Genomic DNA, 21,563 nt, shown 5'->3' with positions numbered 1-21,563 from the left:
TTAAACCTTCGGCCAGGCCGGCTCCTCTGCCCCGCACGGCGCAATGCTGCGGGCGGGCACTGATGCCCCCGCCGTACTCCCCCGTGGTGGCCGCATGGTGCCTCCCGCGCGGCCCGGCAGCTCGAGGCGCGCGGCGGCGTACGCATGCGTCCGACAACGGCACGGAGGGCGCATGCGCAATGCACGGCCCGCGGGCAGTGAGGACGGCCCCGCCTCCCCGCCGCCATCTTGCGCAGACCGGCGTCGCCATTGTGCGACCTCGGGTCCGCCGGGACCGACCCCAGCCCGGCCCCGCCCTTGCCCCTGCCCCCGATCGCAACCGGGCCCGCGGCTTCCCCAGGCGCTGCGGCCCCGCGGGGCGGGTCTGAGTCCGGGCACGGCCTAGATGGTGCCCTAGGCCGTTGGGGCCACTTGACGCCTGATGCAACCACCACCCGGTGTTGCCAGTGCAGGAGCCGCCCGGCTCCGGCTCCCCCCGGCACCGCCTCCGGGCCCGGCCCGGAGCACCCCCGTGCCCAGCTGCTACCTACGGGGCTCGCCGGGAGCTTGGGCAGGCCCCAGGTGGCCAGCACAGAGTGACACTCAGGCCTGACGGCCCCCGACTGCCACAGCCGGACAGACGCCCCAGACAGACGCCGATCCGGGTCCGATGAACACCCAGGCTCCGAGCGCCCTTTGGCTGCGGGCTGCCTGACCGCTGGCACCCCGGGCACCGCACAGATGGACACCCCTTTGGCCGGGACAGGCACACAACACACACACTCCTGCGTCCAAGACAGACAGACAGACGGACAGACCCGGCCATGTGCTCCCGGCACCAGAGCACGCCCCACCCACCCCCGGAACATTTGCATAATGGGCGGCGCTTGTCCCTCACCGTGCATTTGCATGCGGGCTCATTTGCATGCGGGCTCATTTGCATGGGGGGGCACCAGGCTCCTCTGCCCAGCGCCGGGGGGGGGGTCCCGACCACCACTGGAGACCGTCTCGTTTTTTGTAAAAAATGGTTTATGGGTTCCATTTTTGTATAAAACGCGGGGGCAGCCAAGCCCCTCACCCACCCCCGGCTGCCGCCCCACGGCCCACGGTGTGTCCTACTCAGAATCTAAACCCATCCCAATGTTTCCTCTACAGTCAATCCTCTATGCTCTTCCTTTGAACTATTCCTTAAAAAAAATTCCTCGTATCCCCGAGATGTTCCTGTGCCCAGGTACAGTACGATGACGGGGGGGGATCCGGTGCCACACTCCCTCTACGCCGTTTTCTGTTGTCCCTTCTTTCCAATCAGGGACTTGTGGATGTGGGGAATGACACCTGCGGAGAGGAAGGGAGAACTCTTGTCAAGTCACTTGTAGAATTCTCACGAAACTCCAAAAAATCCTAAATTCCCCTTTTTTGTGAAAATCCAGTGTGAACGTCAAGTGGATCCCCCTCAGTCTGAATCCAGGGAAGCAGCAAGCCCATGCATTTATGCCAACTGCCAAATCCCTATTCGGTTTCCCATACTTCCCCTTCTTGCTAAATTCCCTCCCCAGGCTGGAAACACAGGAACGACGCCCACCTCCGCCAGCAATGGTGGCTTTGATCAGGGAGTCCAACTCCTCATCACCACGGATCGCCAGCTGCAGGTGCCGGGGCGTGATCCGCTTGACTTTCAGATCCTTGGAAGCGTTCCCGGCCAGCTCCAGCACCTGCAGGACAGCGGGGAGAGGTGGGAATGCCGAGGGCAGGGGCGCTGGGTGTGGGGAGGGGGGTCCTACCTCAGCGGTCAGGTACTCGAGGATGGCCGCGCTGTACACGGCCGCCGTGGCTCCCACGCGCCCGTGGCTGGTGGTCCGAGTCTTCAGGTGCCTGTGGATGCGGCCGACTGGGAACTGGGGGGAGCAATTAACAACCTCCTTAACACCTACAGCCCCCCCAATGTGCATATTTACACCCTACACTGTTGATTCGGGCTGTGGCTTCCAGGAGCAACTCTTCAAACAGAGGATTTAATTATCACTATCCAATTTATTACTAATTAATATATAGTATTAATGTCTTGTTATAATAATAAATTACACTGTTATATAAATATATTGTATATTGCTATCATGTAGTTTAGTAAGACGTAGTTATATCTTGTATAGCATAAAATAATTGTATTTTAAACTAATCATCAAAATAATCATTAATTCTCCCAATTAATCCTCCCATCCTCTCTGTCCCACGTGACAGCAAACCCCCTCTGCAAGCCCAAGGGCTCCTCATTGCTCCATAAGCCTCCAAATTCCAAAATATTCAGTTTTGACCACAAAGAAGAGGGTTTGGGGCCCCCAGCTGCCCAGAATTCTGTTTCCTGGTGATTCCCTGTGCCATACCTGCAGCCCGGCTCTCTGGGAGCGTGACACGGCCTTGGCCTTGGCCTTGCCGCTGTCCTTGCCCGCCTTGCCGCCAGCCTGGGGGAGAAAGGGGCCTGTTAATTAATCTAATTAATCCCTGAATCCAAACAATCTCATTAATTCGAAGACAGAGGGCCCTGCTGTAGGATAATCTGGCAGCTCCCTGGCAACTCAGGGCCTCTCAAACCACCTGGATTCAAGGGGACAAGGGAGGTTTTCAGGGTGCAGCAGCTGCTCCCCCACCCAGGTGCCCTATTCCTGCTGCTAGTATTCCCACTATTTTCCAGAAAATGCCAAATGGGGGAAAACCAGCCCAAAATCCCATTGTTGGGCATTTTTTTCCAGCAGTTGTGAGCCCAGGTCGATTTCAGATTTGATTCCTCCACACATTGACACTGGGCACTAGGCAGGACCCTGTTCCTGCATATGGGAAAGTGATCCTGTGGGATTCAGGGGTAATTCCCTTCCTACTCCAGACTGGGAAATCACCCAGGAGCCCAAGAAATTGTGGATTTAATGAAAATCATGTTGGAAGGGGTGGAAATGCCAAAGCCAAGAGTTTGGGAGTTGCTGAGTAACAAGGAAGAGCCGAGCACGGGTTTGCTGGGCTCTCCCATCCGCTGTCAGGAAATCCATGCATTCCAGGGATATGGGAAGACCCCATGACGTCACTAATCACTAATGAAAGCTGTTCCTAACAAAGGTGAAAGCCACAGGTGACGCAGGAAGGCAGAGGGAGCTGCACGCTCCAGGGGAAAGACGTCAGCAACCCAAAATCGGCTCCAGGTAAAAAAAAAAAAAACAGGGATAATAATCCCAAAAACCAAGCTTTCCAGCCCACAGAGAGACAAGAAGCAACAGCACAGGGAGATGAGAGCCTAATATGGATATTCATAACCCCTGCTTTTATAGCACATATTGATCCCACAATCCCCATCCCCTCAAAAAGGAGGAATTTTGGCTCTTGGTGAAGGAGCTGAAACGATCCAGAGACCCCAGGAGAGAAAGTGGAGCAATCCTCAAAACAAGATGCTGGTTAACCTGGGAATGTCCAAGATCTGGGTCCCATCCCAGCCAGGTGGGAGTTATGTTTCAGCTCAAACACTGGGAAAAAAAAATCAGTCACGAGGGGGCATTAATTAATCCCGAGGTGATTAAAACAAGCAGAGGGCACGGGGTGAGGCCACAGGGGATCCGGCTCTGGGGATGCCAGGACCGGGCAAGCCCGCCCTGTGTCCCGGCAGCCGCGACAGGAGGGTCTTCAGGGATGACTCGGAGAAATGGTAAAGCACCAGGAGTCACTTTCATCAGGAGAAAACATCGCTCCATAAAACTGCAAAACTCAGGGAGGGCATTTTGGGGGGAAGGAGGGAGGATTTGAGGGGTGGAAGGGGAGCTTTATGGTAAAGAAAGGGGGAGGCAAGGGGGATTTGTGGATATTTCCTTGCTCTAGGAATAAAAGGCAGCTTTGGGAAAAGCACTGGCTGTTCCCACTGAGGGCTTTTATCAGCCAGCTGTGAACTTTCCCACTGCCCCATCAGGTTTTCCAGCTTGGAGCTGCCTGCCTGATACATCTTTACAGGGGGGGTTGACCAAAAAGAGGGAAGAAAGATCTCGTCATGGAAATCCTGAGGTTTGTCCCGATTTTCACCAATCCTCCACAGGGTTTGCACAGGGAAAACGGGAGGTTCCCCCAGCCCAGCTGCCCCCAGCTCCCTATAAGAGATCATCCAACTCTGTGCTGGGAATGAAGGCTCCTGGATTCCTCCCTCCTGAGGAGCGAATCCCGAGGATTCTCTCCTCAACCTCCGGACTGGGGCTCCCAGGGACTCAGGCAATCCTTGTGCCATCTCCATCCCTTCTCTCCACCAAAGTCCCTCGCTGGGAGCACATTCCCGTTCTAAATCCTCCCTGGGTCTGACCTGCTGGATCCCTCACAGCAGGCAAACATTTTTTTTTCTTGTTGCTTCAAACAGGATAAAACCCCTTCAAACAGCAACTTATCTCCTGCCGCACATTCCCAGACATCCCCGAGCACAAGTTCTAGGCGGCAGCAGGAGTTGCGTAACCCAATGGTGTTTCCATTAACGCTGAGGGATCGGGGCCCTTACCGCTGGCTCCGCAACCTCCGCGAATCCCAGAGCCCCCCATGGAACCCCCATGACTCCACCACCTGTGGATCCACAGAACCCCCCCAAGGGTCCACAGAATCCCCTCAAACCCCCACCACCCCTCCCACACCCCGTACCACAGAACCCCCCGAGTCCCCTGCAAACCCACAGAAATCCCTTGCGGATCCACAGAACCCCCCAAGCCCCCTGCAGATCCACAGAACCTCTCCCGTGGATCCGCAGGGTATCTTCACAGAACGACAGAATCCCCCACGGATCCACAGAACCACCCGAATCCCCCCACAAATCCACAGAACCCCCCTATGTAACCACAGAACCCTCTCGCTGATCCATGGAGTCCCCCGGGCCCCCTGCAAACCCACGGAACCCCCTCAAGGATCCTCAGAACCACCCAAAGCATCCTGCAGATCCACGGAACCTCTCACAGATCCACAGAACCCCCCTATGTAACCACAGAACCCTCTCGCTGATCCATGGAGTCCCCCGGGCCCCCTGCAAACCCACGGAACCCCCTCAAGGATCCTCAGAACCACCCAAAGCATCCTGCAGATCCACGGAACCTCTCACAGATCCACAGAACCTCCCTAACCCCTATCCCCCTGCCCGCCTTCGCTGACAGCTCCAGGCCCGGCTCCCCCCATTTCCCCTACGGGGCCACAGGAACGGGGCACGGGGGAGAACGAACTCCCCTTTCCTTCCCCCACGGACCGGGCCGGTCCCCCGGGAAGCGGGCTGGGATGTATCCCGCGAAACCCCGAAGGAGGCGCCGGGCGATTGACAGACCCCGCTCGGGCCCCCTCGACTGACGTTTCCCCCACGACAACGGTTTGTGCCGGTTGCGAGCTTCCTCCCGTCCAACCGGCCCGCAACCGGCACAAACCGCGACCGAGGAGACACCGGCTGACACCGCACCGCTCTGACAGCGCTGGACGGCACCGGCGGGGCCGGATTTGGAGGGCAGGACAAACCCCCTCCGCAGGAGCCAGGCGGCGGCGGCGGCGGCCACGGGGCACTGGGGAAGCGCCGGGCCGGACCCAAGGTCACGGACCGGGGGCCGTCCCTCTTCCCCCGCCCGGCCTGGGCTGACAGCGGCGGCCATTGGCGGCCCCACGGGGCCCGGCTCAGCCCAGCCGCGCTGTCCTGGCCGGCCCCCCGAGCCCCGAGCCCCGAGCCCCCCGACTACCCCTACCCTCACCATGGTACCGCCGCCGCCGTCCGAGCCCCAGAGCCGCCGCCGCGCCCGACCCGCCTCAGGAGCCGCCAGACAATGACCCGCCCGGGCGGGGGCGGCGGACCGCGCCGCGTCGCCGCCAATCATCGCCTCCCATACTAGTTTGAACATCCCGCGGCGCCCAATGGGCGAGCCGCTTCTTTCCCCGTCCATCGCTGGCTCCGCCCCGCGGCTCGTTTAACGGCTGTGTTACCTTTGCACACGGCACGCAGCGGGGTGAGGGCGAGGCGTGCTCGCGTCGGTGACGTCACCGTCCGGCGAATAGAAATAACGAGCACCGCGGCGAGGGGCGGGGTCATGCGGACGGACAGCCGGGAGAGCCAATGGGAAGCGGGCGATGTTTCCCGCCCATTTCATCGCTCCGCCTCGGGTCGTGTTTGTGTGAGGGAGCGGGGGGGGCGCACGGTGAGGGGAGCGCGGGGGGGTGGGGGTTTGGCGGCTCCAGGAGGGCCCCGGGCCCCGCCGGGCCCTAGACCTGCTAAAGGGTTCTGCCGGGCCAGGGACTTCACCCCTGACATGGCCCGACCCTGCTCGGGGCTGAGAGAGGCCCCGGCGTGAGGGGAGCCCCCCCGGGGACACCCAGGCCCGCCGGTGTGCCCGACCGTCCCTGTGTTTCTTTCAGGCAGTAGAGAAATAACGCAGCGCTGCCCCGTAGGATGCGTGAGAAGGGCAGCGGTAGTGAGGTAACATGGACCCCGCAGTCCCCGGGCCGCACTGAGGGCTGGGACGGACCCTGAGAGTCGAAGGGACTGTCAGTGGTGACGGCAGGGGTTAAGTGTGGCCAAAAATCCCCAAAATTCACGGCACTGTTGGGGGGAAGGGGGCGCCTTTTCGGGACAAACGGGTCATAGTAAATAAAAACTCGGCTCAGTTTCTCATGACGAGCCCGTTCCAGTGTCAAATGGAACCTGATTGTGTGACGAGGTGAGTTCATAAATGGAACCGGGGATTCCCGAGCTCGGCTCGGTGAGAGGCCCGCGGTTGCGGAGCTGGTGGGCTCCGCACCGCGCAGCCCCGCCGGGGCCCCAGCCCGGCTGCACCTGGCGCGGTCACTGTGTCCCCCGCCCGCCACCGGCTGTCCTGGCTGCCGGGCCTCAGTTTCCCTCAGGGGTGGGGGGCACCGCGCCGTCCCCGCTCCTCGCTGCACTGCCGGGGGCTCCGAGTGTCCGCAGCCCCGCGCCCACTCTGCTCCAGGCCGACCATGGCCGAGGTGCGCGCTGGGGGAGGGAGGCACCTGTTACTGGTCCCCCCCGGCTCTCCGTGCCACAGTTTCCCTGCCCTGGGCAGGGGCGAGGCGCGCCGTGCAGCGCCCACCCCTCGCTGCAGCTGCTGGGGGGCTCAAGGCGGCCCCCAGTCCCCCCTGGCTGCACCAGGGCCGAGGCACGGGCGGGGAGGAGCAGGAGGGCGATGAGGAGGAGGATGACGAAGGCCTCTGTCACTGTCCTCCCCGGGTGCCTGCCCTGCCCCGTCAGCTTCCCTCCAGCCCCGGGCAGGGGCTGAGGGGCACCGTGCCTCCCCCGCCCCTCGCTGCAGCTGCCGGGGAGGCTCAGGGTGCCCCCAGCCCCTCATCCCGCAGCTGCTCCCGGGGCGGGCAATGCCGTCCGCACCTGCCCCGGGCAGCAACTGCCGCAGGCCGGGCCCCCCCGGGCTCAACCAGGGGCCCCCGGCTGTCCCCGGGGCCCCTCCAGCTGTCCCCAGCGCGCTCGACCCCCGGGTCCAGCCGGGGGGGGCCGGAGCAGCTGCGGGGTGGGATGGGGCCGGGGATGGGGCCGGAGCAGCCGCTCCCCCCGGCCCCGGGGACATGCGGGCCGGGGCCTCTGCATGGGGAGGAGCCGCGGGGGGCTCGGGGGTCGCACCAGGCCCCGGTGGCGGTGATGGCGGTGACGGCGGCGGCGGCTCATGCGCAGGCGGGTCCCCGCGTGTCCTCAGATGAGCCCGAGCCCGCAGGGAGCCGCAGCGCGGGGGGCGGGGGCTGCGGCAGCGCCGGTGGGGACACGGCTCGGGTACACAGGGGACACGGCACACAGCTGCGGGCACGGCGCCGTGCTTGTGCGCACACCCGGTAACAGCCCGCACACGCGGCGCAGCCGTGGGGTGACACACGCACCTGACACACACCGCGCAGTCGTGTGTGTGGCGCACAAGCCTTTCACACCTGTGCACGCACTTGCCATGGCACGCACACCACACACGTGCCAAACCCTCCCAGCCTCACACCCGCACACGACGAGCAGCCATGTGATGGCACACACGCCTTACACACACTTTACACACACACACACCTACACCAGGCAGCCGTGTGATGGCACACACACACCTTACACACACTTTACACACACACACCTACGCCAGGCAGCCGTGTGATGGCACACACGGCTTACACACACTTTACACACACACACCTACACCAGGCAGCCGTGTGATGGCACACATGCCTTACACACACTTTTCACACGCCCACACACACCTTACACCGGTGCACACACCAGCCCGAGCTGGGACATGCAACGCCACACCAAACCTCCTCCCTCCCCACTGTGCTGGTACCTCACACCCCCAACTCCCCGAGCCAGGCAATCCCCTCAAGACAAGGCCGGGGACCCCACGTTCCCGGTTTGTGCCCCTGGCACCTTCAGGACAATCCTGTGTGTCCCTGTAACGCCCCAGGGTGACCACCCCACCCCACCCCTCACCACAACGGTGGCACCAGCTCCACCCTCCAGGGCCTCCCACGGCACCCCCAAGGAGCAAGTCGGGCCCAGGCTGGTTTTCATTCACTTTTCCGCATACTTTATTTGTTACAAACATACAATTCTTTAAATATAGACTGTAAAACTCCATTTGCAAAAATCTGCTACGTCAGGAGTGCTCGGAGCAGGAGGAGTTCGTCGCGTCGGCCTCGTCTGCGCTAGTGGTAACACCCAGGACCTGCCTCCGGCCCCTGGAGCCGCCCCGCCGGCCGCAGGGAAGGGACACAGGGGCCCCGGCCCCCCCGGCCGCCTAAAGTGCAGGTTTGCTTTAGTTTTTGTTTTTCTTTCATTAAAAAAATAACAGGAATAAAACTTTCTTTTTTTTTCTCTTTTCGGCAAAGGGACGTCGTGGCGAGCGCTCGGGGAGGGAAGTGGCGCTCCCGGATATCTGCTGCTCTGAGGAGGATCCGGTGCTCGGAGGAGGATCCAACATTCACAGGATCCAGTTCTTAGAGGATCCAACTCTCCGAGGAGGATTTGCCACTTGGAGAAGAACCCAGCTCGAAGAAGAGGGTCCAGTGTTTGGAGGGTCCAACTCTCAGAGGATCCAACTCTTGGGAGGGTCTGGCTCTCAGAGGATCCAACTTGGAGGAGGATCTAGCACTCAGAGAAGGATCTGGTGCTCAGAGGATCCAGTTCTTGAAGGATCCAACTCTTGCAGGAGGATCCAGCTCTTGGAGGAGGATTGGGCACTCAGAGGATCCAGCTTTCGGAGATACAATTCTTGGAGGACCCAGCTGTCAGAGAACCCAACCCTCAGAGCACCCGGCTCTTGGAGGAGGATCCAGTGCTCTCCCCACCAATGCTGCCCCAGCCTCCTGGCTGGAGTGACCCGTGTGCTGGGGCCCAGTGAGCCACCCGTGCCAGCCCCGCTCTCAGCCGCTGCTCCGGGGCCTGGACCGCAGGGGCCCCAGGCCGTGCCGTGCTCCTCCCCGGCCAGCCTGCCCGGGTCTGGGCTCTCCCGCCAACGCCCACCCCCAGCTCCACTTGGCCTGGCTCCGGTGCCGCCGGCTCAACCGGCTCCGCGAGGATGAGGAGGGCGATGGCTCCCGTGGCTGGGCCTCGCCCTGCAGGAACATCTGGGAGCATCCATGGAGCCGGCTGGGATTTCCCACTGGGAATACCTGCCGAGCTCTGGTGCATCGCCCTGCATACCCCCAGTGCTCCCTCAGCTGCTTTTTTTTTAATCTTTTTCAGTTTTTTGCAATTTTTTTCCACTTTTTGCTTTTTTTACGAGAGACCAGTGAGGGGTTGGGTTGGTTTTGTCACCAACACAAGGAGCCGCCACTGGCACGGCCCCCCAAGCCATCCCCTACCACCCCCAAATCGCCTGGAAACAAGGCAGGAGAATCCCAATTTTCTTCCATATTTTTTAGGGCAAAAAGAATTGAAGCTGTTTGAACTTGCCCTGGAGGCACCACCCGCTCCAGACCCAGCCATCTGGGGTATTTCTAGTGGGTTTTGGGGCATTGTACAAGACCTCCAATATTCTGTCTGTACAGCCATCATTGCCTTCTCCATCAGCCCCTCTGGGACAGCAAAGCTGGAAGTACCAGGAATTTGGGATATTTTTCCCCCTATCTGTGGTTTAAAATTTAAAAAAAAAAAAGCAATTTGCCCATTTTCTACAGAATTCAACCCAAAACCCAACCGAATCTGACCTATGTACACACAGCCATGTCTATACACAGAGATGGAACAGGGGCTCAGGGGAGGTGCCGGTGTTGTCCCCTTTGCTGGGAAACACCCAACAGCTCCTGGGGGGCTCCAAGAGAAAAAAAAACCCCAAAACTGCCCCCCAAGCTCCCCTCCTCCATGACAGCCCCCATGGCCACTCCCCTCGCTCCTGCTGGCGCCTCAAATCCCCTTTTTTCCCAATTTTATCTAATTTTGGCTGTTTTTCCTGCTGTCTTCCCCCGACGTGCTCTGCTCTTCCCACCCAAATGGAGCTGTGGGAGGTTGTGTCCATGGATCCAGCGCTTCTCTGGCCAGGAAAGGCTCCCTGAGCCGACACCGGGAGCTGCTTTTTTGGGTTTATTACTGGATTTTGGTGGTTTTGCCTTTTTTTTTCTCTCCTCTTCCATGTATTTCTAGCCAACTCCTTGGAGCTGGGCCGGGCCGGCAGCGATTCCGCTGCTCTCCCAGGGTAGAAATAAGGCTAAATCACCGCAATTCAGCCAAAAGAAAGAAACCCAAAGGAATATATATATATTTTTATATATATATATATATATATATATATATATCTCATCCTCTTCAAAAATAAAAGGAGAGGTCCCGCGGCTGGACGCCGGTGAGTCCCGCGGAGCTGGGAGCATTTTTCCCCCCAAATCCGTCGTCGCCGTCGTGGTTTATGGTTTTTCTCCGTGGCAAAGAACACAGGACCAGGAGGATGGGTGGATACAGCAGGAATTCACCGGAAAGAGCTGCCTGAGGGTACAAAATACAGTACGGACACATCGGCCATCGAGGAAGGACTATTGCTCCCGTGTGAGTGAGTGAGGGATCCGGGTCCTTTGCGACGGAGAAGGCTTAAAAATGGGATAAACGGAAGAAATTCACTTTAAAAATCCCTTTAAAAAGAGCGACGGCAGCAAGAGCAGCGGGAGCAGTGGGATGGGGCCGGCGGCCGGACGGACGGACGGACAGACAGCGGCATCCCTGTGGCGCAGGGGGTCCCCCAGGGGTCTGCGGCTGTTCCTCACTTCCCAATAAATATGGAGAGAGGGAGATGCCGGATCCGTGGTAATAAATTAAGGAGGCAGCTGATTGGGCTCCCAAAAATGGATTAAAAGGAAAAAAAAAAGGAAAGTCCTAAAAGTGGTGAAACCGTTGGAGAAGAGGCAAAACTTTGGAATGAGAGCGATGGAGTTCAGAGTTATGGGAAAACGGGGTGAAAAACCGGAATTCTGGACAGGGCAGGACTGAGCTGAGGGAGTGAAAAAGAATTTTAAAAAAAGACTATTTGAGAGTGGAAAAATGTGTTTAATAGGAGGTGGCTGGAGGGACCAGGCGACGCCAGGGCTGGGCCCAGGGGGGCAAAAAAAGACAAAAGGAGGCAAAAAATAACAATAAACCTCCAAAATCCACCCCCAAGGTGCCGAGGCCGGGCGTGGCTGTGGATTTGGGGCCGGAAAATCCAATTTGGGTGAAGCCAAGGGGCGGACTCCGGCGGGTCCTGGTGAAACGGGGCCGGAGGCACCTTATTTGGAAAGAAGGGGAAGATGTTTCGCCCCGTCGAGTTTTTCCTTGTGCTTTGTGCCGGCACCTCCCCCTTCCCGGCGGGAAACAGGGGGAGGGGGGGGAAGAACGGCCAGAAATCGGCAAAACCGAGGAAATCTTCCCTAATTGTCAGGGAGCCGCGGGTTCCAGTTCGGGCGCCCGGAGTTTGCATCCCAAAAAAACCAAACAAGCAAACAAAAAAAAAAAAAAAAAAAAAAAACAAAAAAAACCCTGGAAAGAGGAGAAAAGGGGAAAAAAAAAAAAAAAAAAGGAAAATGAAGGAAAACTCACAAGCCGAGGGAACGGCCGTTGGTCCAAGGTGCCTCCGCTGCCCCCCCAGCGCTGCCGCTGGCCCTCGGCTCCGGGGCCTTCGGGTGCTGGTTTTGATGGGGGGGCACCGGGAGGGGCGGGGGCTGCGGGTGACCCCCTATCCCCCCCCAAAGCAGCGAGTCCTGGGGGCCGGGGGGTCCCATGGTGGGAGCAGGGGGGCCGCGGGCGGCGGCACGGTCGGGCCGGTTTCTCTCTCTCCGGTGGCGGCAGGACAGGGGAGCCTGGGGACCCCCGTGCCCCACCGCTGCTGGGTGGGGGGGGCTCGGGGACCCCTTCGTCCCGTTGCTGAGAGCGGGGACGGAGGGGTTTGGAGACCCCTTCACCCCGTCGCTGGGAGGGGGGTGGGGGGGCTCAGGGACGCCTTCGCCCCATCGCTGTTGGGGGGGGGGGGTCGGGAACCCCTTTGCCCCGTCACTGGGAGGGGGGATTGGGGACCCCTTCGCGCCGGGGCTCGGGGGGGTGGTGGGGGGCCGGCGTTGGGGTCGAGGGCTGGGGGGATCGGCTCAGTCGTCGTCCACGTCGTCGCCGTCGGAGTCGTCACCGGCGCCGCTGCCGCTGCCGGGTCCCGGCGGGCCGGCGCGCCGGTCGTAGAGCTTGTCCCGCTGGCGCTCCTGGATGTCGCGCATCTCCTCGGCGTAGCGGCAGAAGGCGCCGCCGAACTTGGCCCAGGCCTTGTAGGGAACGGTGATGGCGTTGCGGTAGGACGGCTTCACCTCGCTGACCCGCAGAAACACCCCGTACTTGTTGCAGCCCACGTCGAAGAAGAAGCGCTTGGAGTCCACGGTGATGGAGGTGCCCTCGGGCAGCTCCCCGTAGAGCCCCCCGCCGCCCGGGCCGCCGCCGCCGGGGCCGCCCAGCTCGTCCTCCTCGCCCCCGTAGTCGTCGATGAGCTTGGCCAGGGCGTCGCGGAACTCGATGAGGCCCTGTGCGGGCAGCGCGATGGTCTGGCCGCTCTGCAGCCCGGGGGGGCCTCCCGCGAACCCCCCCGGGCCGCCGGGGCCGCGGTTCACGGTCTGGCGGATGCGCAGGAAGCGCCCGCGCTGGTTCTCCTTCAGGTCCAGGTAGTACTTGCGGTTCTCCCGCACCAGGAACTCGCTCTTGAGGGCGCGGCGGGGCCCGGAGCCGTCCTCGCCCGGCGGCCCCGCGGCCTGGGCCAGCTGCTCGGGGCTGGACGGGCCCAGCTGCGCGTAGTGCTCGATGAAGTCGCCCAGGTAGTCGCGGAACTCGGCGGCCACGGCCATGGAGAGCGTGAGGCGGCTCTTGGAGCCGCCCGCGCCCACCTCGGCGATCTTGAGGAAGCGGCCCTTGGCGTTCTGCTTCACGTCCAGGTAGAAGCGCTTGTTCTGGATGTCCAGCCGCTTGGACGCCAACTCCTGCGTCTCCTGCTCGGGGCCGGCCGCGCCGCCGCCGCCGGGCCCCGCCGCCGGGCCGGCCCCCCCCGCCCCGCCGCGGGCGGTCCCGAACCCGCCGCCGCCGCCGCGCTCGCTGCCGCTGTCCCCGTCCGCCATCTTGTCCGCCCGCCCCGCGCGCCGCCCGCTTCCGGCCCCGCTGCGACACCGCTGACGTCACCGCCGCACCGCCGCCGTCACGTGCGCCGGGGGCCCCGCCCGCCGCGTCCCCGCGCGCCCCCGGCCAAGCCCCGCCCCCCGCCGGGCCCCGCCCCGCAGCCCCCTCCCCGCCAATCCCGCCGAGCCGGGTCCCGCCCCCAGCTGTCAGTCACGGCCGCGACGCCTCCCATTGGCCGCCGTGCACAGGCCCCGCCCCGCAGCCCCCTCCCCTCTCGGGCGCTGCTCCATTGAGCTGTCAATCACGGCCACGGGGGCTCCTATTGGTCACTGCGGCCCAGGGCCCCGCCCCCGATAGCCCCCCCCCGCAGCCCCCTCCCCTCGCCGCTGCTCCGAGCGCCGGGCCCCTCCCCCCGCCTGTCAGTCACGAGCGCCGGCAGCTCCTATTGGTCCGTGAGGCCCCGCCCCCAGCCCCTCCCTTCCCGTCGTTCATCGAGAGCAATTCCCGCCCTTCCCAGCTGTCAATCACAACCTCCCGCAGCCCCCATTGGCCGCTGGAGGCCAAAGCCCCGCCCCCTGGCTGTCACTCACTGCTAGCCGAGCCCCCGTTGGTCAGTGCGGCTCACAGCTCCGCCCCCTCCAGCCGGGGATGCATGACGTCATGGTCGGTCGGTATGACGTAATCAACGACATCACTGCTCATCAGCAGCGCTGGGGCCGCGCTTTGGACGGGCAGCCCCCGCCTCCCCCCGGAGCCCTCAGCAGGGCCTGGAAGGCAGAACCCTCCCTCCCCCCGCCTGGGGCGGGACCTGCCCGAGGGGGGCTCACACCGGGGATGCAGCAGCCCCCAAGGGACGTCCCGGGACCACGCCGGGCCTCTGGGGGTCTTATGGGAACCTCCCAGGAACCTTCAGGTACCTGCAGTGGCCCCATGGGACCTTCGTGGATCTGTGAACTTCTGGGTTCCCATGGGGACCTCCTGGGAACCATCAGGAGCCTCCTGTGGCCCAGTGAGGATCTCCTGTGGCCACCTGGGATCACCTGGGAACCTTCAGATCTTTGGGGAACCTCTGGGGATCTCCTGGCATCTGGTGGGACCTTCCGAGTCCCCTCACGGGAAGATGGAGCCACAGCTGCCTGGCAGGACCGGTGGCCTGGGAGCCTCCAGCAGCAGGAGGAGGCTCCTGCCCACAGGGGTGTACCCACGGGATGGGCCAACACCTGCCCAAGGGGACGAACCGGCCCCCAGGGGGACACTGGCGGGGCCCTTGTGTGTGTGGGGGGCTGTGATCTATCCAAGAGGCTACGGGATGAACCTAACCCCCCTCAGTGCTCAGGGGCTTCTCTTGGGGTGGGGTGCTCCACAGGCTGGGCAAGGAGGCCCAAAGGGGACAAAGCAGCAACGGGACCCACGAGACTTTCCGCCCCCAGCTGCACCCAGGGCCCCCAATCCCAGCACCTCCCAGGGCAGAGGGACACTGAAATGGGGTCCCCCCGCCCCAAATACTGCTCCAAGGCCATGGTGTCCCACTCAGACCCCCCATGTCCCCTCCCCACCCATGGTGACACCCCCGTGGCCCCGCTGCCCCCAGCACAGACAGAGTCAGGCTCTCCATACAACCTCTTTATCTGGGGTGGTTCAGGGGGGTTCAACAGGGCCCCGGGGGTCCCGGGCAGGTGAGGGTGGAGTGGGGCAGCTGAGCCCCTCCGTGGGCCCTCAGTGGGGCAGCTCGTGGGGGATCAGTTTGTAGTGGGCACCGCAGGAGGGGCAGCGCTGGGCCTCGCCCTTGTGCAGCCAGAACCAAACCACGCAGCTGTTGTCCTCCTCACCTGGGGGCACAGGGACAGCGTGGGACAGAGGGACAGGGAGGGACAGGGAGGGACAGGGAGGGACAGGGAGGGACAGGGAGGGACAGGGAGAACACTGTGACAGGGGAACACGGAGGGACAGGCATGGGGGAGAGGAACAGGGGACGTGGACAGCGTGGCATGGAGCACAGGGACAGGTGGGATGGACGTGGGGACAGACAAACGGACAGGGGACAGGACACACGAAAACAGATAAGGATGCATGGATGGACACACGGACATGAACAGGACAGGCACACGGACATGGGAACAGATGCAGACACAGGAGCAGGACAGACACAAAGACGGACACATGGACACAAGAATGGACACAGGGACAAGAAAAGGACAGACACAGGGACATAGGGATGGACACAAGGACAGGAAAAGGACAGACACACGGACATAGGAATGGACACAGGCACAGGAAAAGGACAGACACAGCGACATAGGGATGGACACAGGGACAGGAAAAGGACAGACACACGGACATAAGAATGGACACAGGGACAGCACAGCCACGGGGATGGACACACAGCCACAAGAATGGGCAGACACACGGACACGGGGATGGACATAAGGACTCAGGGACGGGACAGGCAGACGCAGGGACGGGGGCACTCACAGACACAGCCCACGATGCGCTTGTTGGTGACGGAGGGGACGAGGTTCGGGTCCTCCTTGGTGCCCGCGTAGCGCTTGGGCCGGAACATGCTGTACGGGTCCTGCGGGAGCCGCAGGGTGAGCGCCCCAGAACCCCCACCTGCCCCTCCGTCCCTCACACCCAACACCCCCCCGAGGACCCCAAACTGGCCACCCCACCCTGGCGTCCCCCAGTTCCCCCCCAGACACCCTGTCCCTGAGGCTCCCCCAACTCCGAGACCCCCAGACCTTCCCGAGAACTCCCCAACCCCAGACCCCGCAACCCTCCAAGGACCCCAAAACTCGGAAACAACCCCTTCAGACGACCCCACCCGAGCACTCCCCAAACCCCCTGGGGCCCCCAGATCCTCTCACCTCTTCCCCCTCCGACCGCGGCTCCACCAAGGAGGCACCAAAACCCTGAAATAACCCCGAACCCCTCGCCACGCCCTGAGCCCCCCTAGAACACCCTGCGACTCCCCCGAACACCCATCCCCCAAATTCTGCCCGTCCAAGGACAGTCGAACCCTGAAACCGCCCCAGAGCCGCCCGCCATCCCTTGGGAAGTCCCCCACAGATGCTCCCATCCCCCCGAAGGCCCGGCCCGAGCCGCACCACGGCACTCACCAGACCCTTGTTCATGGCATTCATCACCTTCCGCTCCAACCCGGTCGCCTGCTCCTCATCGCTGGCCAGGTTCCCTGCGGGCCGCCGTCACACCGGGGGTGCAGACACCCCGCCCCGGTCCCTCCCCGGTCCCGCTCGTTCCTCCCCCGCTCCCCCCCCGTTTCCCCGCTCCCCCGGTCCCCGCTCACCGGGCACGCCGAGCTGGCGGGCGGGCACGGCGCGGGCAGACGCCGCGGGCAGGAGCCGCAGGGCTGCGCTCACCCGCAGTAACCTTGAGGCCATGGCGGCGAGAGCGGCAGCACTTCCGGCACGGGCGGAAGCGGAAGTGACGTTGGGAGGGTTGAGAGAGATCCGCGCGCCACCGGCCGGAGCCCCGCCCTTGACCGCGCCCACAACCGCAGGGCCCCGCCCCCCTCTGGCCCCGCCCCCCCTGGCCCCGCCCCCGGTGCGGGCCCGGTGGGCACCGGGGGGGGTGGGGGAGGGCGAGATTTTGGATGGGAGATGGGACAGCCCGAGGGGAGGGATGGGGACAATGTGCCCGGGGGCCACCGGGATGGGCCACCTTGGGATGGAGGGGCGGGCGGGGACACCCTGGAGGTGATGGGGCCACCCCACGGGGGACGGGGACAGGGATGGTGTCCCTGGGACCGTGAGGATGAGACACCCCTGGAGGATGGGGGCGGTGAGGCGGGGACCATGGGGACATGACAGCCCCTGAGGGGTGAGGACAGATGCTCCTGAGGCCTCGGGGACGCAGCGCCCCGGGGTACGGGGGGGACGTCCTGTGGGACACCCCGAGGGACACGGACAGCCTCGGGGCGACAGCGCCGATGTCCCCGGAGACTTGGGGACAAGGCCAGCCCAGGACACTGCGGAGAGACATTCCTGCGGCCACGGGGGGAGGTGACACCCCTAGGGGCACAGGGACAGCCCCGGGGAGCAGGGCCGATGTCCCCAGGACTGTGGGACACCGACAGAGGGGTGGGGACAGCTCTGGGGGAACAGGGACAGCCCCCCCGCCTTCCCTGCCTCAGTTTCCCCTCCCCTCGCTGCTTACTCATCGCTATCGATCCCATCGATCCCACCGGGGGCGGGGGGGGCAAAACAACCTTTTTTTTCACCCAATTTTGAGGCCCGCACTGGTTTGACCCTCCCCTCGGCCGTGAACCCCGCACCCATGGGTGCTGCGGGGAGCGGGGGCAGCGGCCCTGTCCGCCCCCCCTAGCCCCCAACTCTCTTTGGGAAACTGAAAATAAAATGTGGGGAAGCAGCGCCGGGGGGGCCGGGGGTGGGCGCGTGCCAAGGGAGGAGGAGGAGGAGGGCAGGACAGCCGGACACGGGCGGAGGGCGCAGCACCCGCCCCGCGCTCCCGCAGCACCCCCGATCCCCCCCGGGGCCATGGGCATCCAGGGCATGGAGCTGTGCGCCGTGGCCGTGGTCATCCTCCTCTTCATCGCCGTCCTCAAGCAGTTCGGCATCCTGGAGCCCATCTCTGTAGAAGGTACCCCCCCAACCTTAATTAATGCTAATTATTGAATTAAATTAATTATCATTCCCCCACCGCCGGGTGTCCCCGTCCTTCCTCCCAGCATTAAATGGCCTGGTGGCCTCTAACTGGTCTCTGCGGAGTGAAACCGGCTGGTTTTGGGGTTCCCCCCCCCCCGGGAGGGTCTGGGGTGAAGGCTGAGGATTTGGGGGGGCAGGGGGAGCGGGCAGGGCTCCCAAAACCCCCCCGGCACGGCCCAGCCGTGCTCCCACCTTCCCCGGGGGGCTGCGCTGCCACGGGCCCCCCAAACACCTGGGGGGGTGGAGACCCTTCTCCCCAGAGACCCCCCCACCCCTCCCAGGGCTCCCGTGCCCTGTGAACCCCCAGAAGCGGATAACGGGGACCCCCAGTGACCCCCAAACCTTCCCGAGGTGGGACGGGAGGGCTCTGAGCTGGCGTTGACCCCCAACAAGCCCCTGGAGGTGGGGTCTGGGGGGCTTCGACTCCACAGTGATCCCCAGAACCTCCTGAGGTGGGACACGGGGAGCCCCCAAGTCCTGCAGCAGCCCCTAAACCTCCCTCAGAGGGGACACAAGGGTCCCCCACTCCCTCACTGACCCCCAAAACCCCCCTGAGATGGGACACCAGGGCCCTCCAATCCCCCACTATCCCCAAAAGCCCCCAAGACACACCAGGGCCCTCCAAGCCCCCCCGGCTCAGCAGGAATTGGGGGTTCACCCCCCTCTGACAGCACCTGGGAATTTTCCGGGCTCCCAACCCCATCCCAAAATTGCTGACACCCCTCCTGTGCTGAGTGGCTCCCCAGGGGCTTCCCAGGCTGAAATTATTAATGAACCATCATTTATTAATTACCTTCCGCTGGGCCGGGCGGGAGCAGCAGTTGGCAAGAGGCGGCTCGGGAATGTTCTGCGCCTTGGGAATGTGGGAAACCCCTCGGGATGCAGCACCCGGGCTGTTCCAGGCTCCCGAGGGAGACTTGGGGTCTGCCGAGGCGCTGCGCGGTAGTTTTAGGGGGATGGGGGTGGTTTTAAGGGGGTGGGGGTGGGTTTAGCGGCGGAGGGGTTGTTTCTAAGGGGGATCTTTTCCCGGGGGTCTCTCCTGGCAGACAGCGGCGACGCCGACGTGGAGCTCCCGAGCATCCGGCACCAGCCCGAGGGGCTGGAGCAGCTGCTGGCTCGCACCAACTTCACCAAGACGGAGCTTCAATCCCTCTACCGCGGCTTCAAGAACGTGAGTCTGGGGGTCCATCGCCCCGACCCCCCAAATCCACGGGTCCCCGCTTCCCTCGGGGTCACCGGCGCCGCTCCTCTCCCAGGAATGTCCCAGCGGCCTCGTGGATGAGGAAACCTTCACGCTCATCTACTCGCGGTTCTTCCCTCAAGGCGGTGAGTCGGGGGGTCCCCAGAGCCGGCAGCAGGGTCTGGGGGGGCCCTCCGGGAAACTCCCGACCCCGGTGCGGGGGAGTCACCGCCGCCCTCCCCCCGCAGACGCCAGCTCCTACGCCCACTTCTTGTTCGACGCCTTCGACGCCGACCGCAACGGGGCTCTCTGCTTCCAGGTGGGAATTCCTGGTGGGAATGGCTGTGCCAGCACCGTGATTCATCACATCCTCCCCCTCTTCCTCCTCCTCTTCCCCCTCCCAGGCTGTGGCCAAACTCCCCCGCGGGTGGGGGGAGCGCCGGGCGCTGCGGCGCTGGGGGTAAAAATAACAGGATCAATAGGGAATGAAATCCCTCGGGCGCCCCGGGATCAATGTGGCAGCGGGAGGGAGGGGGCAGGGGCCCGAGGGTCCCTCCCCGCTCACAGCCACGATCCTTCCTGCAGGATTTCGCCGTGGGACTCTCGGTGCTGCTGCGGGGGACGGAGCAGCAGAAGCTGAAGTGGACGTTTGACCTCTACGACGTGAATAAGGACGGCTACGTCACCAAGGAGGTGACACTGGGGGACACTGGGAGACACTGGGGGGCTGGTGGGGTGGGGACACCCAGACAGGGACCTGGCAGCGCCCTGTGTCCCCCCAGGACATGCTGGAGATCATGAAATCCATCTATGCCATGATGGGCCGCTGCACCGAGCCCGCTCTGGGGGCCAGCGCACCGGCCCAGCACGTGGAGCTGTTCTTCCAGGTGAGATTGTCCCCACTGTCACCCCCCGGGGCCACTCTGAGGCCAGGGGTGGCCCCGCTGAGCTCTGGCCACTCCCTTGCAGAAGATGGACAGGAACAGGGACGGCGTGGTGACCTTCGAGGAGTTCCTGGCCACATGCCAGGAGGTGAGGGGCTCTGGGGGGCTTGGGGGGCACCATCCTCCTCCTCTTTGTTCTGTCCCAAAATGACGTGCTGGGGGCATCAGGAGAGAGGGAGACAAAGGGGTCACCCCGGCAGGGATGGGATGGAGACAGGAGTAGGGGCTGGGACGGGGATCCAGGGGAGACACGAGGACTGTGATGGGAAGTGTGGGATGTGGGGGACGGGGTAGGGACAGGAGACGGGGACAGGAGGGGGCAGATGAGTGGGACAGGATGAGGCAAACAGGAGGGAGATGGCAAAAGGGTGACAAGAGAAGGGGAGCTGGGAGGAGGGGGGCTCTGGAGCGGGACACGGGGTCTCTGATCTCTCCCCGCCAGGACAAGGACATCATGAACTCCATGCAGATCTTCCACAACGTGCTCTAGACCCCGGGCCCCCCGGAGTTTTTCTACTATTTCAGACAAACAAGAAGTTCAAAGTCAGGAGAAATCCAGCACGTGGCTCCTGGAGACGGGATAGGACAAGGACGACATTGCCACTAGAGCCCCCCCAGCACGGTGCCCCCACCTGCCAGATGGACCCGTTTTGGGGGGCTGAGCCTCCCCTCCACAAGGAGCCCCCACCCTTGGCGGTGCAGGGACCTGACACAGCACAAAGCCGACCCCAGGGTCCCCAGGGTGGGGACCCCCGGGACATGGGGACTGCCTGGGACGTGAGGACCCTCAGAGATGGGACCCCGGGATGTGGGGGCCCTCTGGGTGGGGGTCTCCATATCGCACCCATGAAATGGAGCCCCCAAACACCAACCAAAAGCACACAGTCCTTCCTCCCCCCAACACTCAGGGGACCCCCCCATGAAGCCACAGCTCCCCCTCCCCCAGGCGCGGGGAGAGGGGGGGATTTTATAAATAAACCGAATAGTGACGAATTAGGGGTGAAATGGAGTCAAGAGGGATGTGAGAGACGTGCAGTGTCCCGGTCCCCGTCCTGCTCCTTGTCCCCACCTCTGCCAGTGTCCCAGTCCCTGTCCTGCTCCCCATCCCTGCCCGTGTCCCTGTCCCCTCTCTCGTTCCTGCTCCCTGTCCGCCTCTCCCAGTCCTGTTCCTGCTCCCTGTCCCGTTCCCATCTCCCACGCCTCTC

At 63.2% G+C, this 21,563-nt stretch overlaps 4 protein-coding genes across 9 annotated transcripts; 1 reads left to right on the top strand and 3 right to left on the bottom strand.

Annotated features, from left to right (window-relative positions):
• Nucleotides 1-980: 980 nt before the first annotated feature.
• Nucleotides 981-5,897, bottom strand: LOC138121699 (histone H2A.V). Of its 2 annotated transcripts, XM_069035465.1 has the most exons (5): nucleotides 5,709-5,897; nucleotides 2,361-2,438; nucleotides 1,761-1,874; nucleotides 1,562-1,691; nucleotides 983-1,314 (listed from the first exon to the last, which is right to left on the bottom strand). In XM_069035465.1, exons 1-5 carry the CDS (start codon nucleotides 5,895-5,897, stop codon nucleotides 1,253-1,255), a joined length of 573 nt encoding a protein of 190 aa, XP_068891566.1. In that variant the 3' UTR covers nucleotides 983-1,252. The 2 variants fall into 2 exon arrangements, with proteins under 2 accessions (XP_068891565.1, XP_068891566.1); XM_069035464.1 differs by having other exon boundaries at nucleotides 981-1,314; nucleotides 1,562-1,874; nucleotides 5,709-5,855.
• A 6,578-nt stretch (nucleotides 5,898-12,475) lies between these two features.
• On the bottom strand, nucleotides 12,476-13,554 carry PURB (purine rich element binding protein B). Its single transcript, XM_069035270.1, has one exon. The coding sequence runs from the start codon at nucleotides 13,552-13,554 to the stop codon at nucleotides 12,550-12,552; it is 1,005 nt and encodes a 334-aa protein (XP_068891371.1). The 3' UTR covers nucleotides 12,476-12,549.
• Nucleotides 13,555-15,160: 1,606 nt separating this feature from the next.
• Nucleotides 15,161-16,997, bottom strand: COX5B (cytochrome c oxidase subunit 5B). Its single transcript, XM_069035271.1, has 4 exons — nucleotides 16,857-16,997; nucleotides 16,669-16,742; nucleotides 16,025-16,124; nucleotides 15,161-15,381 (listed from the first exon to the last, which is right to left on the bottom strand). The coding sequence occupies exons 1-4, from the start codon at nucleotides 16,948-16,950 to the stop codon at nucleotides 15,269-15,271; spliced, it is 381 nt and encodes a 126-aa protein (XP_068891372.1). The 5' UTR covers nucleotides 16,951-16,997; the 3' UTR covers nucleotides 15,161-15,268.
• A 928-nt stretch (nucleotides 16,998-17,925) lies between these two features.
• Nucleotides 17,926-20,934, top strand: LOC138121593 (calsenilin-like). Of its 5 annotated transcripts, XM_069035268.1 has the most exons (8): nucleotides 17,926-18,169; nucleotides 19,281-19,405; nucleotides 19,491-19,560; nucleotides 19,663-19,733; nucleotides 20,000-20,107; nucleotides 20,197-20,301; nucleotides 20,384-20,446; nucleotides 20,801-20,934. In XM_069035268.1, exons 1-8 carry the CDS (start codon nucleotides 17,926-17,928, stop codon nucleotides 20,846-20,848), a joined length of 834 nt encoding a protein of 277 aa, XP_068891369.1. In that variant the 3' UTR covers nucleotides 20,849-20,934. The 5 variants fall into 5 exon arrangements, with proteins under 5 accessions (XP_068891369.1, XP_068891367.1, XP_068891368.1 ...); XM_069035266.1 differs by having other exon boundaries at nucleotides 19,491-19,733; XM_069035267.1 differs by lacking the exon at nucleotides 20,801-20,934 and having other exon boundaries at nucleotides 20,384-20,589.
• The last annotated feature ends 629 nt before the right edge of the window (nucleotides 20,935-21,563 follow it).

The sequence above is a fragment of the Aphelocoma coerulescens genome, chromosome 22 (assembly GCF_041296385.1).
Source record: "Aphelocoma coerulescens isolate FSJ_1873_10779 chromosome 22, UR_Acoe_1.0, whole genome shotgun sequence".
NCBI classification, from domain to species: Eukaryota; Metazoa; Chordata; class Aves; order Passeriformes; family Corvidae; genus Aphelocoma; species Aphelocoma coerulescens.
The sequence above is the reverse complement of the archived record's forward strand: the minus strand, read 5'-3'. Positions and strand labels throughout refer to the sequence as shown.

Excerpts from the sequence above, each read along its gene's own strand:
- LOC138121699 (XM_069035464.1), bottom strand. The coding sequence starts at position 5,855 with ATGTTCAAACTAGTATGGGAGGCGATGATTGGCGGCGACGCGGCGCGG. Across the intron at positions 2,439-5,708 it reads ACGGCGGCGGCGGTACCATG|GCTGGCGGCAAGGCGGGCAA; the intron begins GTGAGGGTAGGG and ends TTTCTCCCCCAG. Across the intron at positions 1,315-1,561 it reads AGCCACCATTGCTGGCGGAG|GTGTCATTCCCCACATCCAC; the intron begins GTGGGCGTCGTT and ends TCCTCTCCGCAG.
- PURB (XM_069035270.1), bottom strand. The coding sequence starts at position 13,554 with ATGGCGGACGGGGACAGCGGCAGCGAGCGCGGCGGCGGCGGCGGGTTC.
- COX5B (XM_069035271.1), bottom strand. The coding sequence starts at position 16,950 with ATGGCCTCAAGGTTACTGCGGGTGAGCGCAGCCCTGCGGCTCCTGCCC. Across the intron at positions 16,743-16,856 it reads CCGCCAGCTCGGCGTGCCCG|GGAACCTGGCCAGCGATGAG; the intron begins GTGAGCGGGGAC and ends GGCGGCCCGCAG. Across the intron at positions 16,125-16,668 it reads ATGCCATGAACAAGGGTCTG|GACCCGTACAGCATGTTCCG; the intron begins GTGAGTGCCGTG and ends CGGCTCCCGCAG.
- LOC138121593 (XM_069035264.1), top strand. The coding sequence starts at position 17,926 with ATGTGGGGAAGCAGCGCCGGGGGGGCCGGGGGTGGGCGCGTGCCAAGG. Across the intron at positions 18,170-19,280 it reads GGAGCCCATCTCTGTAGAAG|ACAGCGGCGACGCCGACGTG; the intron begins GTACCCCCCCAA and ends CTCTCCTGGCAG. Across the intron at positions 19,406-19,490 it reads TCTACCGCGGCTTCAAGAAC|GAATGTCCCAGCGGCCTCGT; the intron begins GTGAGTCTGGGG and ends CTCCTCTCCCAG.